Genomic DNA, 17,204 nt, shown 5'->3' on the forward strand with positions numbered 1-17,204 from the left:
AACTAATCGTAAAACTTTAATTATAAATGGTGTTGAATGCTTTTCAATTTAATATTTTGCCAAGTGGCCAACTTTCCAAAATTTCAAAGGGGAATTTGATCTATTGATTTATTTAAAAAAAAAAGAAATAAGACAAAGCCATTCTTTCATTCATGATGGATAATGGAATTTATACAACAAGTTAAAAGAAACAAAAGAAGAAGAAATAAAATTAAAAGAAAAAAAAAATACATAGAAGGGATTGAAGCTTTTTTTGTGTTTATAATAAAAAAAATAGCTCAAAACCTTCTATGCATTAACAAAAACAGATAAAGAAAGTGAAAAAACAAATCAATGAGGTTATTTATATTTTTTCCTTCTTGATTAGTAGTAGTAAGAGTATCTAAGCTTGTGAACCCCAAGTAGCCCAATTGGCTTCACTGCCGACACGTGGCATAGCCTGAACCCTTGATTGAGAATCAACCTTGAAATTGGCCCCACACATGACTCCTTCACTATCAATTCTAGGCAATGCTTTCATCTTCTTTGTTGGGTGCTCAAAGCTTGTCAAACCATGTTTACTGTGAAACATACACCCTGCAATAATCACCACCACCAACAACAACAACAACCATTAATCCTATTTATTATGACTCAAAATGATTATGAAAATGACACCCCACCAATCTATATTTACACATTACACACACTATTATTGGCTTTTTATGAAAGAAAATTTGTTTGAGCTTGAGAGGTATCTTATCATTACATGGAACTATTATTGGTATCTTTTGATTTAATAAAAAATATGAGAAACTGCTAATTAATTATAGAGTGCCAAATTGGTATGGGGTTGAATACCTTAAAATATCAAATAACAATATTGTTACATTATACAACTTATTCATGTACCAAAATTGGCATTGATTGTCAAATCTGTATGGTGTTGAGCACCTTAAAATGTCAAATATCAATGTTGTTACATTATACAACGAGCAATTCTATTAGGCACTTATAGTGCTCAATAAGCGATTTTAATTACACTAATACCAATACGAGCAACTATTAGTAGTATTAAATCTTTTGATTTAGTAAATATGATGAGAAACCGCTAATCAATTATTGGGTGTCAAAGTAGGTAAGGAGTTAGCTTGTGGTGCTCAATAACTAATACTTAATTACACCAATATCAATACAAGCAAATATTAACATTTCTCTTTATCTATAAATATTGTTGAAAAAGAGGCATACCTCTAGGGAATGGAGCATATGATTTAGCACAACTAGCTTTAATAAGCTCCAAATTTTCAGAAATCACAACTGATCCATCTGCTGCAATACCCCAATATAGATTCACTCCTTCATTAGTACCCTGCATTATTTAGATACAATTACAATCAAGGATATAGATATATCACCATTTATAACTAAAAATTAACACAATGTAGTTTTCTAGTATGAAAACTTACCAATGCTGCAAACACAGATCCAACCTTGCTATCATATACAACAAAAGCAAAGCTTCCTTCAAGGTCATTAAGAACTTGATGAGCTGGATATGGTGACCTGTCTCTTAGGGTTCTATAAGCCTCAATCACTAGCATTGCCTCATTACTACCCTTTGAGAGACCATATTGCTTAATGAGACTGCATAAGTTGTGTAAGCTTCCCATGAAAGTGCAATATATGTCATCCAAACCACAGAACAACCTGCATTAGTATTATTGATTTCATTAGATTTGATTCTAAAAAAATGGAAAATTAAGTTATAACAAGGATTACAAGATTTGAACCCATTATATTTAGTACCATTTAACTAAAGAAAAGATGTATAGAGACAAATTGTGTAAGGTAAAAGTGGGATTTGTAGAAAAAGATGTTGAAAATTGATTTGATAGATCTAATAAAATTGTGAGTAAGGTTAAACTTCACCAAGTTTGAATTTTTTGTATTAATGGATTTCCTTTGTTTTTCAATTATATATAATGTATGATATAACTTCATAACATCAAATATTATGTGTAACTTCATCAAGTTTAGATTTTTAGTATTGGATCTTGTAAAACTCAAGATTTAGCTTAATGGGTTTGCTTTTTTTTTTTTTTTTTTTTCACTTATATATAATGTATTAACTTCAAAACATCTATGTGTAACTTCTCCAAGTTTAGATTTTTAATATTAGATCTTGTAAAACTCTAGATTTAGCTCAATGGGTTTGCTTTGTTTTCACTTAATAAATATATATATAAATATAAATATGATGTATAATATAACTTCAAAACATCAAATACTATGTGTAACTTCACCAAGTTTAGATGTTTAATATTAGATCTTGTAAAACACTAGATTTAGCTTAATGGGTTTTCTTTGTTTTCACTTAAAACAACCTAAACCAAACAAAAAACAACAGAAATCAAACATATGCATATATATATATTTATATTTATATTTATATTTATATATACCTTTGATGAAGAGAGAAAGACATTTCTTGTGGAACAAAAGCCATAAGAGCAGAGTTTCCAAACCCAACAGAGAAAGCTTTGTCATTATCAGAAGAAGATGAGAAATGGTTAAGAATTTCTTGAGGAAACTTTGCCTTTCTTGAATCCACATTAGGGCTATTTAGCTCTTGTGGTGGATGAACCAATTCCTTATCAAATATTGCCAACATTTTCAAAAACACTTAAAAACAAAAAACTAATCTTTTTCTGTGCTAAATGAAAATAATCTAATCAAAAACACAAAATGGGAGAGTGATGATGATGATGATGATGAATATAGATATGAAAGAATGGTAAGCTCATATGGGTATATATATATACATTTACACATTGAAAAGTGTAGGAGAGAGAAAGTGAAAAAGATAATTAAGGTACGTGGCAACATTATCCAAATCCGAGGATTAAGCCTAGTAATACTAATACTATTATATTACAATTTCAAACAACGCCGAATCTAACTTAAAACTAATACTTTTCTTTATGAGTTTTTAGCTATTAGTTGTCTTTTTAATTATTTAGTAATATTCTTTAAAAATTATTAAAAAAATTTGTACAGACCCCTTAAAAAGGTCGTTCTAGTAAATCTTATAACTGTTTCGGTGTTTAGAAAACTTTTTTAGTCTACTTTTTTAATAATTGTGTGCGTTGTAGTTATTTAAGACTACTTGTTATCAAAAATAAGATTTAAAAAGTTACTTACCACATTTATAAAAAAATAATCTTGTAACTAGTACAATATGTAAATTTTATTTTTGTCATTATAAATTATTTAAAATAGAATTAGTATACACAGATACTTTTTAACCTTTTTTTATTATTATTATTATTAGAAACAATAATAAAAATATCTAACTTTTCCACCTAAAAAATTGATAAAGAGCTAATATGTCTTAATTGTTTGTTTCATTTCTTAATTAAAATATTTCTACTCCATTATAACAGCATATAATTATTAATTAAGAAGATAAATTTTTTGGTAACAAAATATAAATCACCTTAGAAAAAGGTGTTGCTATCCATTAAATATTTTCTACCTTAATTTTTTTCTTTCTAAACAATATCAAATAAGTGCATCTTGTCAAAAAAAAAAATAAATAAATAAAATAAGTGCATCTTAATTAGTATTTAATAAACTAAAATAAAATATTCTTTTTATATTATATCATTTTAACTATTGGTAAATAAAAATTATTTATTTAATTGGATCATTACATTTCTTTTATAAGTTTTATCATCTTGGGGAATGGGAAAAAAATATATATATGAAATAAATAAATAAAGGAATAATAATAATGATTAATTGTGTATAGTAGAAGATGAGGGTGATCCTAGTCATCATATTGACATAGTGGTAATGGTGTTTTTGACTAATGAATAAAATAAAAAGCATTGCATTTGGATAAGGCCATTGAGTGAGACTTGACTATCTCACACGTGGTGACCCATCTCAATACATTAATATTCCTCTTTTTTCTTAATTAATTAATTACCCTCTTAAATCAAATTTAATCCCAACAATTCATTGTTATTAGTACAAATAGTGGGTGTTCATCAAATTATCCACACTGCAAAAAAAAAAAAAAAAAAAAAAAAAATACAGTTTGAAATTATTTATTGTGCGATTGTAGTTTGCATGTCTACCAAATCTCACGGTACAGTACAATTTGCCGTTTTAAATTTAATAATTACAGTTTAAATTGCACCGCACTATATATTACAAAGTTATTAATTTTTAAAAGAGTAATTTGCGGCATAAATACCTAAGTTTAACTTCCAGTTGCAAATAAATACTTAAGGTTAATTTTTTGCGGTAATAATACTTAAATTATAATTTTAGAATTTTTGTAGGTACCTGGTTAAATAAATTGCCACGTGGCAATCCCTGATTGGTCCAAGTTATTAAATTTTTTATTATTTAAAAAAAATAGTTCAAATATACCAATAAGAAAATGACACGTGGATATAATGGCTTAACATTTAACGGTTAGGTACCTACAGAGTTCCAGAAATATAACTTAGGTATTATTACCGCCAAAAATTAAACTTAGATATTTATTTGCAACTGAGAGTTAAACTTAGGTGTTGCCAAAAATTATATTTAGGTATTTATTTGCAACTGAGAGTCAAACTTAAGTATTTATGCCGCAAATTACTTTTTTTTAAAATATATTATTTTTATTTTCATATAAGCACTAGTATATATAATATATGTGTATATTATATTATTTTTTAAAAACAATTACAATGAGTTAATGATTAGTATATATATATATTATAATGTGAAAACTTTGGTAAGATTTTTGTTATAGATATTGTTAAAATTTTATTAAATTAATTTTTTGAATTTTCATTATAATATGATAATAATGATAGTATAAACCATTCAAACTGCATTGTACTATACTGAAATTTCGTTGTAATTTTTACAATTTTAAAATCACGAAGTGCTGATTGTAGATTAAAATATTATTTTAATTTTTATTCTCACATATTCTTTATTAAGAAGGGATCTAAAAATTATCGATATCAATAGCAAATATTATAATAAATAGAGTAAATTGCGGCGAAAATACCTAAGTTTAACTTGTAGTTGACAGAAATTTTTGGCGGTAAAAATACCTTCTGTTAAGGTTTTGGAACTTCCGTATGTACCTGGCCGTTAAGTGTCCAGCTGTCATTCTTTTATTGGTCCACATCATTAATTTGTATTTTTAATAAAAAATTCATTTAAAAATTTAAGAATTAAATAAAAAAGATATTTTAAAATCAAATAAAAATGATAATATATATTAAAAATCGTATTTTAGTTAAATAAATAAAAACATAAAAATCAAAAACCCAACTTAAACTCACATTATTTCACAAATCCCAACTCGTATTTTAATTATAATTTAATTAAGTCAAGTTTACTGAGATGTCATGTGCGTGGCATTAGTTTAGGGATTTAATTAATGATTATTCATTTAATTTAATTAAAATACAAATTTTAATATATATTATTTTATTTGTTTGATTTTAAAATACTTTTTATTTAATTCTTAAATTTTTAAATGAATTTTTAATTAAAAAATACAAATTAATAATGCAGACCAATAAGGGAATGACAATTAGACTCTAACATGACACTTAACAGTCAGGTACCTACGGAAGTTCCAATCCTTAACAGAATGTATTTTTACCGCAAAAAAATTTTGTTAAGTATTTATCTACAAATGCAAGTTAAACTTAAGTATTTTTACCGCAAATTACTCTCATAAATATAATATTTAGCGTTTTCTTTTGTCAAAATTTAGAGGTGATCTAAGACTATAGTAGAGTTCATTAAAATTTATTCATATATGGCCTACCTATATTTATGAGCAATAATTTTTTTCTTTATGTGTTATATTTATATCTTCAAATAAATACCACAATTAACTTTTTGATATCCTAATTAAAAAATTAAAAAAAAAATTGGTGTAATTATTCAAAAAAGAAAATGATCTTCTTAATAGAATTAGTTGAAATTGTGTTTTTCATAGAATAGTTTGAAATTACTTAATAACTTCACTTATTTTGGTTGGTTGGTGAGAAAGAAAATAGAGAGTTAATTTAATAGGTGAGCAATCTTGACTTTTAACATAATAATTTAATGTGATGTGCTGAAATATTACATTACAATTATTTTATTTTAATACAAGTAGTAAAATTTACAATCAAATATCTTTTTCTTGAAATCATTATTCCTACCAAATCTACCTTAATTAGATGAACTATATAAGGCATTTTTTCTTAACCTACTAAACACACTTTAAATGAGTTTTATTGAAGCTTAAATCTTTGATTTTTTTTAAGTATTTACTTAATTAATTAGTGGTACCAGCCACACTAATTAATGCTTAAGTAATATATAATGTATATATATGTATATTATCTTTGCTTAGATCTACAAATTTCAAGTTTGAAGTCATATGCAACCAATAAATTATGATAATAATTAACTTCTCTAATAACACTATGATGTCTTTTTTTCTAAAATATTACATATAAATATTAATGAATAATACAGACACATTATAACAATTTTATTTTTAAGGAATTTTCCATAATTACCCAAAACAAAATACAAAAATAGTAGTACAAAATTTTAAATATTTTTACAAAAATCAATTTTTCTTTTACAAAAATACGGACTGTTGTTTTCATATTATTGTGTTTTTATGCTTTTTCAAGTTGTTTTCTAGTAGATTTTATGTATTTCTCATAGTACTTTTATAAAAGACTCTATAAAATTATAATTGAAAATAAAAATTATTGGAAATTGTAAAAATCTAAAGAAAATAAATTATTTTGACCCTATAATGTTAAACCAAAAATGATATTTTGTGTAACAATATTTTTATTTAATTATATGGAAATTGAATATAATGTATCCTTCTATTCAATGTAAGCTTTAGATGTGAAGCTAGTTATCAATCATGCTAATTAATATCTATTATCACAAATTGAACCAAAACTATGTATTATTTATTCTCTCACATTTGTTTCAAGATTTCTTAACTTTGGTTTTAAGTCCTCTAAAAAAATTGGGCTTAAACTTGGAATAGGCCCCCATTAAAAAAAAAATCTCAAACTTTTTAAAAAAAAAATTATATGAAAAACATAAAATCTTACAAAAATACAGATTCACAAATATTTAGAGAAAGATTTTCTTAATTTAGTAAATCCATCTCAAATCAATATGATTATTGGAAAAAAAAAAATTGCCACATAAGTATGTATAATAATTTAGTATGAAAAATTTGTGAGCATATCAACACTTAGTTGGTTCTTTGATCTTTCTCTAAGTTTTGGTTTTGATATGTTTTTTTGGTTGTGCTCTTATGGTCTAACTACATTTATTTTAGTGTTTAATGTTTTTCTTTTTATTAATAATAAAAAAAAATATATCCATTAAAGTTCTATAACTTAAACAAAAATAAAATCCCATAAATCTCATAAAGATAACCGAACAAACAATAAATTACGCTAATTATAAAGAGAGAACATACAACGCGATAATAATAACATCCCCTAGAAGGATAAACATAAATAATTTGAGCAAAATAGGTATATTCGATAAATCTTAACCTTAGACTGATACATAGCAAAGTAGATCGTCTTTGAAAAACCGTAATAAAAAATAGAGTGATAGAACACCATTATTACAACAAAAATGAACATAACATTCAAGCAAGAGCATAACCTCACCATTACCATCTCCACCTCCATAGACAAGAAAAAAAAAAAGCAAAACAACTTCAAATTGGTGTGTGATGCTTAACACCACATGAGTTCAATACAAATGAGTGAAATTTTAGTACAATAATTGAGCATTAATATTACAAGAATATTTAGAACTCCTTTGGAAAGTTAAAAGAGAATTGGAATTAAATGAAATTACAATATAATTGTATAATTGGAGATAATAAAGAGATCTCAATTATACTTTATAATTATCATACCTTGCGAGAATTCACTGTAATTATTAAAAAATCTCATTTTAAATATTATGTATCAATAAATTATTATTATATGTATAACTATTAACTATTTTGTCAAATAATATATTAAAAAGTCATAAATAATCACCACATTATATCAAAATACAAACTATAATTTAGTAAAGAATGTGAGTATTGTTATTGGGCATCAGTAGTGCTTAATACCACCTAAAAGTGATGCTCTATGATTAGTTAACGATAGTTATATAAGACATAATACTTAATAGAACTGATAACAATATGACTCCAAAAATAGTGTTAAACACCACTAGTGCTTTTAGCATTTTCGAGCGAATAAACATAACATTTTTTATTACTTATGACCAAAAATTATACCATAATTAATTACTTGACTAGTAAAAAAGAAAAGGACCAAATGACATAAATATCCTTATATATTTATCATATTGACAAAATTACCCTTCTTCTACTCTAAATTTTTGAAGAACAACAACAAAACAAAGCTTTCAGCTTCAGCTTCAAATCACTGTAAAAGCTTCGTTTGTATAATTCTGAAAAAGATGCTAGACACTAATGATATATCTTTTTCGATAAATAGGAGATATTTAAGTTATACAAGTAAAAAGACCTCTTTTATTGCTTATGACAAAAAATTGGGCCAAAATTAATTACTTGACTGGTAAAAAAGAAAAGTACCAAATAAGGTAAATATTCTTATATATTTCTCATATTGAAAAAATTATCCTTCTTCTACTCCAAAATTTCTAAAGAACAACAACGAACAAAGCTTTTAGCTTCAGCTTCAAATTATTGTAAAAGCTTCGTTCATACAATTTTTAAGAGAATATTGAGTACTATTAGTGTCTTTTAGCATTTATGAACGAATAACGTATCTCTTTTTTGATAAATAGGAGATATCTAAGTGATACAAGTATGGAAACCTCTTTTATTGCTTATGACCAGAAAATTAGGCCAAAATTAATTACTTGACTAGTAAAAAGAAAAGGACCAAATGATGTAAGTACTCCTAGATATTTCTCATATTGATGAAATTTCTTTTCTTTCTACTTCGAATTTTCGAAGAACAATAATGAAACAAAGCTTTCAGTAAAATGTTTGTATTGTGTTTTATGGTTTTTTTCACTAGCCAAAGGGTTATCCCTTTGACTAGTTTTTTCTTTATCTTTTCTTTGCATTGTTAGTTTTATCGTTTATTTGGGTTGCGTTTCTCGTTGTAGTTTTTGTCTATAGTTTCTACTTATAGCTTATCATTGTAGTTTTTTCTGGTTTTTTATGTTTTCAGATAGTATTTTTGTAATACAAGTGGAGATCTTGGCTCTTTTAGTTGGATTTCATTGAGTTCTTTCATGCAGAATTCATATTAAAGAGGTTTTTTTTTTTTTTTCTGATTTTTTGTCTCTAGTCACAGCTGTTAACAAAGGAAGAGTCTTCTTTAATGAGCTGGGTGTGCTACTTGAGGATGTCATAGCTTTATTGTCTAAACTTTCGGGAGCAGTTTTGTCCCATGTGGCTTGGGATGTGAATTCTGCAACACATGGTTTGGCAAAACATGCTCTTCGATTAGACAATGAGCTATCTTGGTTCGAGGAGGTACCGCCGCCAATTGTAAATTATTGCTTTGTTAATCATGTGTGATTTTGATCACCGCGAAAAAAAAAAAATAATCCCAAAGAGGATACTAGACTCTATTAGTACTTTTTAACATTTATGAAGAATAATGATAACCTCATTTATTACTTATGACCAAAAATTAGGCCAAAATTAATTACTTGACTAGTAAAAAAGAAAAGGACTAAATGACGGAAATACCCCTATATATTTCTCATATTGACAAAATTACCCTTCTTCTACACCAAATTTCTGAAGAACAACAACAACGAACAAAGCTTTCAGCTTCAGCTTCGAATCAACTGTAAAAGCTTCGTCCGTACAATCTCTTCCTCCAATGGAGACCTTGTTATCCCATTCCCCAATCAATCTCTCCACTCCTAACTTCCCAACTTCAAATTTTCTCTTCAATTTTCCCTCACTTTCTCGGGAAAGTCGGAGCCTTTCTCACCGGAAATGGCCTCACAGACCGAGATTCCTCAGATTCTCCATCGTCGCAGCGAATTCCGTTTCTGGGTCAGCGAGTTACGGAGGCTGGGATAATCTGGGTGGACTCGATTGTTCTTCTGGTGAGACTACTGACTCGGGTCAATTTCGTAAATTTCTTGTTTCTGTTGGAATTTACGATAGAAAACATGTTTTCGTATTTGCATTAGGGTTATTGTGTGCTTTGGTAATTTCTAGGGTTAGGGTTTCTTCAATTATAGTATTTCCTGCTTCTGTATTGGTTTTTGCTGTTGGGTTTTCACTTGGGGTTGTTCGTGGTGGAGGAATTGGTGAATTGATGAGCTATAATGGGAATAATAATAGGAAGGTTAAAGATGAAACATTTAGGGTTTATATTGATAAAGTTAGGATTTTGATGGAAATTGTTGATGAATTTGATGTTAAAGTTAATAATCTCAAGAAAAAGTTAGAGAAAGCTATTGATTGTAGAGAAATTAGAATTTCAGATTTGGAAGATTATACTAGGGTTTTAGATTCCATTAGTTTATCTTCTTCAAATATTAGGAATGGGATTGAGAGCTCTAATGATGTGTTGGTTGAGAATCAGAAATCAAATAAGAAAAGTAAAGAACTTGGTGAAATTGGGAATGAGTTTTTTCAATCTCTTGGGGTTTTGTTTAGACAAAAATTGGTTGATTCGAAACCATCTAAAGTAAAAGGTAATGTCAGTAGTGTTAAGCGAGGAGGGACGGTTGGAGCTGCGGTGGATGATGATGATGAAACTCGTGTTGATAGTTTAGTTGGTTCTGATGAAGGAAAGGTTTTACACTCGGTTGATGAGAATAAGTCGGGAGGGAATTCTGTTCGGTCTCACAGTTCATCAAATGAGCTCGGTTTTGATGAGAATGGAGATGAAGGAAACCGAAATAGAAAAATGAGTTTTAATTACAGTAATGAGTATAATAAGCGAGTGCAGTTAGTGAATAATCGTCGAATTTCATTGAAGATGGATCGTGATCATAATAAAACCGAAACATGGGAAAGAGAATCTGATGATAATCTTCTTGAATCTGTAAGTTTCAGTGTTAGAATGCAGCAACGTACAAAAACTGAAGCTTCCTTTGCCCGAAAGCAAAAGCTTGAGAGATCGGATGATGTTTACAGCTCTTCTCGTATTAAAGACAAGAGCGAGTATAATACCGATGTATCTCCATTAAGAGAAGAGAGCATGAATGTCAACGAATCTGGAGAAGAGAATGAGATTCCTTCCTCGACATCTTCAATGGTTTCTGATGATGTTTTGTTTGATCGGTATCTTAGTGAAGCTAATGACCTTCTTCGACAAGCTAAGGAGTTCATGAGAGATAGTCACGAGAAGGAACTTGCAGACATTGTGTTGTATAAATCTGCCAATATTCTTTCGAAGGCTATAGCTATGAAGCCAATGAGCTTGTTAGCTGTTGGCTTGTTGGGAAACACTTACCTTCTTCATGGAGAGCTAAAATTAAGGATTAGCCGCGAGTTGAGAACTCTACTTTCGAGAAGTAATCCATCATCTGTTGGAAAATGGGGTAGAATACGCGATCAAACTGAAAGTAAAGATGAAATTGCATATGCCCTTGTTGATGTCTGTGAAGAATGTGAAAAGCTCCTTGTTGAAGCTGGAAGAAAATATAGGCTGGCTTTATCCATTGATGGGAATGATGTAAGAGCTCTGTATAATTGGGGTCTTGCCCTTACTTTTCGAGCACAATTGATCGCAGATATTGGGCCAGTAAGCATTCATTCATTTCTACTTAATCATCATTATCATCAATCGATTTAGTAGTTAAGACTTAAAACAATGTGGTTTTTCGGTTTTGCAGGAGGCTTCTTTCGATGCTGACAAAGTGTTCTTAGCTGCAATTGATAAGTTTGATGCAATGATGTCCAAAGGCAACGATTTTGCACCAGATGGTATGTCACTAGCTCTTAAACCCAAAAAATCATCTGCAATGTGAATAACCAAACTTACTTTTAAGTATTGAATTTGTTTAAATCCTAACGATTTTGCACCAGATGGTATCTCACTAGCTCTTGAACCCGAAAAATAATCTGTGTTTTCAATAATTAAACTTACTTTTAAGCATTAAATTAGTTTAAATCCTAACGATTTGGTATGTCACTAGCTCTTAAACCCGAAAAGTCATCTGCATTGTCAATAACCAAACTTACTTTTAAGCATTGAATTAGTTTAATCCTAATGATTTTGCACCAGACGGTATCTCACTAGCTCTTGAACCCGAAAAATAATCTGTGTTGTCAATAATTAAACTTACTTTTAAGCACTGAATTAGTTTAATCCTAACGATTTTGCACCAGTTGGTATCTCACAAGCTCTTATAACCCGAAAAGTCTGCATTGTCAATAACCAAACTTACTCTTGAATTAGTTTAATCCTAACGATTTTGCACCAGATGGTATCTCACTAGCTCTTGAACCCAAAAAATCATTTGCATCGTCAATAACCAAACTTACTTTTAAGCATTGAATTAGTTAGTTTAATCCTAACTCTGATCATTAATTTGCAGCTTTATTCAAATGGGGAATGGTACTACAACAAAGATCCCGGTTGCGGCCAAGTAGTAGTAAAGAAAAGATGAAGCTACTTCAGCAAGCAAAGAGGCTATATGAAGACGCCCTCGATATGAACTCGAACAATCTCCAAGTAAGACAAGCCTTATCAACATGCATATCTGAGCTTAGCAGTAGGCGATTCTAATCTTTCAAAAACAGATTAGAATAATCCAATTTTTTGTTTACAAAATTTCCCTTCATTCAACCTCAAAAGGCTTTTTCGGGTTTTTCTTTTTCGATCTTTTTCCCATGTTTTCGGGATCATACTCAACAAAAAAATCCTCCTTGATAGGCACCCAATAAATGGAGGAATTGAAATTTTCTTGTTAACTTACTAGGCATCCACTCAATCACTATGCATAATACTTGTTAATATTATTTTGAGTATTTTAGATTCAATTGTAATATGATAATACTTGTAATAATGTATTGGATTAGTGGTATAACACCAAATAATTGCTTATTTAACACTTCTATGGAATAAATAATGTTATTATTCTACTCTCTGTTTTGTCGAAATACTTAGTATTCTTAATGCGTTTTAAAAATATTAATATTCTTAAACTACCTCTTCTAATATTTCATATGATCATTGTATATCCTATTTATTTAATAATAACAAACATGAATAAAGAAAATCTAATTATGTTGTAATTTATTTTAGAAAATTTTGTAAGTTTTATCATCTGAAATCTGAAGGTAGTGTTAAGTACCATTGATATCATATAATAAGACTTTAAAAAAAAATGTAAGTACTAAAGAATATTCTCATATTCAACAATATTAATTTAGTACTTTATATTTATATTTTAAAATTGTACATGTTTAATAAAATTTAACTAAACTATTGTCAATTATATGTAATTATGAATTTGGAACTCATTGAAAAATGTTTGTTTATATTAATAAAATTTGATTGATTAAATAAAGTACTAAACTTATATTATAGTGTGCCAAATGAATACAAACTCTAAAATAAAATATTAATTTCTCAATTATTTTTTGATAAATATCTACATGTCCTAATCAATCTATACCAACAAAACACAATAATTCCATGATCAAAAATACATTTTTAATGGTCCAAGTCAAGCTTTGTTTTTTAAGGTCCCCACATTTTGAAAGTGTCCAAAAGGAACATCATAAGAATATCCAAAAAGATACCACCATAAATTTATACTTCTCTCTTTAGTTCAAAATTCTCAAAAACAATACATAATAATAAACAATTAATTAATTAATTGGGTAATTTTAGCTTAATTTTTCTCTTGAATTTGAATCTCTTAGGCCATTGTATTCAAACGTTCTCTAAAAACTTTCAACATAGAAGCAAATGTAACAATCCCAACCAAAGTTCCATCTTGTTCAACAACCCAAACATAGCTCAATCTATGAGCCAATGCTTGAATCATAACCGCCACTAAAGAACTCCACGGATAACAAACAATAGCTTCCGAACTCCTCACCGCTAACCTCCCACTCTTTCCACCACACCCGAACGATTCATCATCCGACGACATCATCATCGTTGTTGTTGTCAAATCTTCCTCGATAAACTCCATCAACGCCTTATACTTCTCCTTCTCCTCGAGCCTATCTTTCACGAGTTGAACTAAATCCTCTGGTGGACCACCGTAGTCAATGTAGGCCATTAGATCACCAGCCGAAAGCGTTGCTATAGCTGCAGCCACGGTTTCATCACACAAGTTTAGTGTAGAGGGCGAGATTTCGCCTACTAATCTCCCTTCCCCGTCGATCACAGCAACCGAGGTTTGGCTAATGAGGCTTTGTGTTATGAGGGGCAATGCAGACGATGCAGGATCGTCGTAGTTGAGGGCGAGGACATTCTGGTTATCGATTAGGTTTAGGGAGTTGATTGGGTTGGCCGGAGTGGGACTAAAGAGGCCTATCGAGTTGAGTAGGTATCGAATTAGGTCTTCTTGGGTGATCCAACAGTATTCCCTGTTGTTGGGACGATTTGAGGTTGGTTTTTGGTAAAGCTTTTTTCTTGAAGTTTGAATTGGGATTATTAGGTTTTGTGCACCTTGGAGAATTAGATCAAATGCCTCTGATAAACTGGTAATTAAAATTATCAAAATTCAAAAACAAAATCATTTAGATTCAATCCCCACATTATTAAACCAAAATTATAAAAACTGTAACATTTAATTTAAACATAATTTTGTAACAGTTAACGGTAACTGACATAATTATATGAGTTTAACAACAGTTTAGTCAAATTGATTAAATTTGAATATATTCCCTAACAAAAACTGAAGAGATTCATTCAATCCTATTTTATACAATTTTGTAACATCTTCAATTTATTACTCAAAATTATTACTCAAATGATTATATATTCTTTTTATTACTCAAAATTATACTCTACAATTAGGAAATTACAAAATGTACTTAAAATTGAATTTTCATTACATTTTTACTACTCTTTTTTTACATATGGATTCTATTTTTATTTTTTTTTTGACAGATTTTTCACATTTCTTACATTATTTTGAAAACAACAAAAAATCAACTCTCCATATTTTTTGTAAAAAAAAATTAAAATCCATAATTATATAATTTTTTTTTTCATTTATGGTTAAAGATTGTTAGCGATATTTTTTTAAATATATAACCTTAAATTATATGATACAATATAATTAATTTTACTAATAATATAATTTCAATATCTTTTATCATTTCTCTTAAAAAAAATCCCATATAGAAATTCAGAACAGTTCATTTAATTATATTTTATAATTTTTAAATTAATTATTATCAATAAAATAATTCTAATTAATAAGATTTTAGCCCTGTCTATCAATTTCAGAATAATTTTTTATTCTATTTTTTTATAAAATCAAAATTAAAATAATTTACAATATAAAAAAATAATAAAAAATCAACAATAAATTAGTGAAATATATCTTCTCTTTTTTCAATAATTATATTTATATTATATAATTTTTAAATCAGTTCATTAAAATATAAAAATAATTCAAAAAAAAAATCAAGATTGAAGATTACAGAGTCACCTAAATTTGACCTAAATTTTAACCTAACACACAAACCAAAATTACAGAAATGAAACGTAAATATAAATATAATATTTTATATATATATATATATATATATATATATATATTATACAAACCTTGCATTTGGTTCTAAATGGCGAACGAGTCCAGGAATCTTCGGAATCAAAACAGAGATATGAGCATTCAAAGCATTAGCCGGAGAAGCTAAATTCTCATCCTTACAAAGAAAACAGATGACATCAACCATACAAACCTTTCCAATACAAGAAAGATCAGAGCCTGAAACGTCGCCGTTTGTTGTCCAAACGCTTAAGAAAGTTTCTCCGAGTTTCTTGAAAGCCGATAAAGCTTCGGCGATGGTTGCTGTAGCTGAGAGTGACCTAAGTGGTGGTTTTCCGAGACATAGGTCTGATACCTCACGCGATAAGAGATTACTACTCACTACTGCCATGCACTGATGAAATGAAGATCGAAGATCGAGTTTCAGAGAAAATGGAGTATTTATATGAGGAAGAAGATGAAGATGAAGAAGAAGGGGGGTGTTTGGATAATTGAATAGGAAAAGATTGTGTTTGGATGGGTTTGTTTTGTGTTTGGGTTATGGTGGTGGAAGAGGAGTGTTTGGATGCGAGAATAAGGAGGAAGAAGAGAATTGAGACTTATTCTTTGTTAATTTTTTTTTGGGTATTTATAGGCTGTTTTGGGTTTGGAATGGGTCCCACTCTCACGCGTGATTTTAGTTTTAATATTATTGAATTATTTTTTCAAAAATAATTTGTTGTAATTTTAATTACTTTAAATAAAAAATATGATCTGTTTCAAAAAAAAAAAAAAGATTTGTACTAATAATTTTTCGACATGTGTATTTTTAATTAGTAAAAAGATATCTTAGAAAAGAGGACTAAAAAAAAGATAATAACATAAGACAAAAAAAAAATTACATTTTTACCTTTAAAGAATTTTTTTTTATATTTTGACAGTTTTCTATATAAATAATACGAAAATAACAAGAAAATGACATAAAAGTATTATGAAAATAATATTAAAACAACAATAAAAAATAAAATACAAATAATAAAAAATTAACAATGAATTAACAAAAGTACAACATAAAAAGACCGTATTTTTTGTAAATAAAATTAAAAAATCGTAAAAATATTTAAAATTTCGTGAAACCGTATTTTTGTAATTTTTTTTGTTGTTTTTGTGTATTTGTGAAATAATCCCTTACAAAAATAGTTAATTTGGGAACTAATCTCCATCAAGTTGAAGTTTTTGGGGCTTATGACGCTAATTGTTACACATATGACCTGGGTTGGTGAGCTAGGTGTGCGCCTTGGGCTCAGGGCTCTAATATTGTGGAAAAAAATTATTAGTATATAAATAAAATATTTAATGTGTAGTTACGAAAGATAGAACATTGAGCTCTTAAGAGGTTTTAAAAGTTTTACCATTACATTAAAATATTAGAAATATCATTTTGTCTTAGGCCTCATATACTTTAAGAC

General features: G+C 28.3%; 3 protein-coding genes across 3 annotated transcripts; 1 reads left to right on the forward strand and 2 right to left on the reverse strand.

The window, feature by feature from the left end:
• Positions 1-128: 128 nt before the first annotated feature.
• On the reverse strand, positions 129-2,776 carry LOC115697673 (stem-specific protein TSJT1). The gene is made up of 4 exons (XM_030624763.2): positions 2,445-2,776; positions 1,449-1,689; positions 1,231-1,351; positions 129-576 (listed from the first exon to the last, which is right to left on the reverse strand). The coding sequence occupies exons 1-4, from the start codon at positions 2,651-2,653 to the stop codon at positions 383-385; spliced, it is 765 nt and encodes a 254-aa protein (XP_030480623.2). The 5' UTR covers positions 2,654-2,776; the 3' UTR covers positions 129-382.
• Positions 2,777-9,755: 6,979 nt separating this feature from the next.
• LOC115697871 (uncharacterized) lies at positions 9,756-13,158 on the forward strand. Its single transcript, XM_030625033.2, has 3 exons — positions 9,756-11,816; positions 11,908-11,998; positions 12,613-13,158. Exons 1-3 carry the CDS (start codon positions 9,933-9,935, stop codon positions 12,801-12,803), a joined length of 2,166 nt encoding a protein of 721 aa, XP_030480893.2. The 5' UTR covers positions 9,756-9,932; the 3' UTR covers positions 12,804-13,158.
• Positions 13,159-13,807: 649 nt separating this feature from the next.
• LOC115697780 (CBS domain-containing protein CBSX5) lies at positions 13,808-16,531 on the reverse strand. Its single transcript, XM_030624907.2, has 2 exons — positions 15,813-16,531; positions 13,808-14,734 (listed from the first exon to the last, which is right to left on the reverse strand). The coding sequence occupies exons 1-2, from the start codon at positions 16,145-16,147 to the stop codon at positions 13,942-13,944; spliced, it is 1,128 nt and encodes a 375-aa protein (XP_030480767.2). The 5' UTR covers positions 16,148-16,531; the 3' UTR covers positions 13,808-13,941.
• Between the last annotated feature and the right edge of the window lie 673 nt (positions 16,532-17,204).

This window comes from Cannabis sativa, chromosome 7 (assembly GCF_029168945.1).
Source record: "Cannabis sativa cultivar Pink pepper isolate KNU-18-1 chromosome 7, ASM2916894v1, whole genome shotgun sequence".
Classification (NCBI taxonomy): Eukaryota; Viridiplantae; Streptophyta; class Magnoliopsida; order Rosales; family Cannabaceae; genus Cannabis; species Cannabis sativa.

Bases quoted from the DNA above. Each gene is read 5' to 3' on its own strand.
- LOC115697780 (XM_030624907.2), bottom strand. From the start codon at position 16,147: ATGGCAGTAGTGAGTAGTAATCTCTTATCGCGTGAGGTATCAGACCTA. The intron at 14,735-15,812 runs GTTTGTATAATA...TTTAATTACCAG, and splicing joins CATTTAGAACCAAATGCAAG to TTTATCAGAGGCATTTGATC.
- LOC115697673 (XM_030624763.2), bottom strand. From the start codon at position 2,653: ATGTTGGCAATATTTGATAAGGAATTGGTTCATCCACCACAAGAGCTA. The intron at 1,352-1,448 runs GTAAGTTTTCAT...TAAATAATGCAG, and splicing joins GATCTGTGTTTGCAGCATTG to GGTACTAATGAAGGAGTGAA. The intron at 577-1,230 runs GTATGCCTCTTT...TGATTATTGCAG, and splicing joins ATATGCTCCATTCCCTAGAG to GGTGTATGTTTCACAGTAAA.
- LOC115697871 (XM_030625033.2), top strand. From the start codon at position 9,933: ATGGAGACCTTGTTATCCCATTCCCCAATCAATCTCTCCACTCCTAAC. The intron at 11,817-11,907 runs GTAAGCATTCAT...TCGGTTTTGCAG, and splicing joins TGATCGCAGATATTGGGCCA to GAGGCTTCTTTCGATGCTGA. The intron at 11,999-12,612 runs GTATGTCACTAG...ATTAATTTGCAG, and splicing joins CAACGATTTTGCACCAGATG to CTTTATTCAAATGGGGAATG.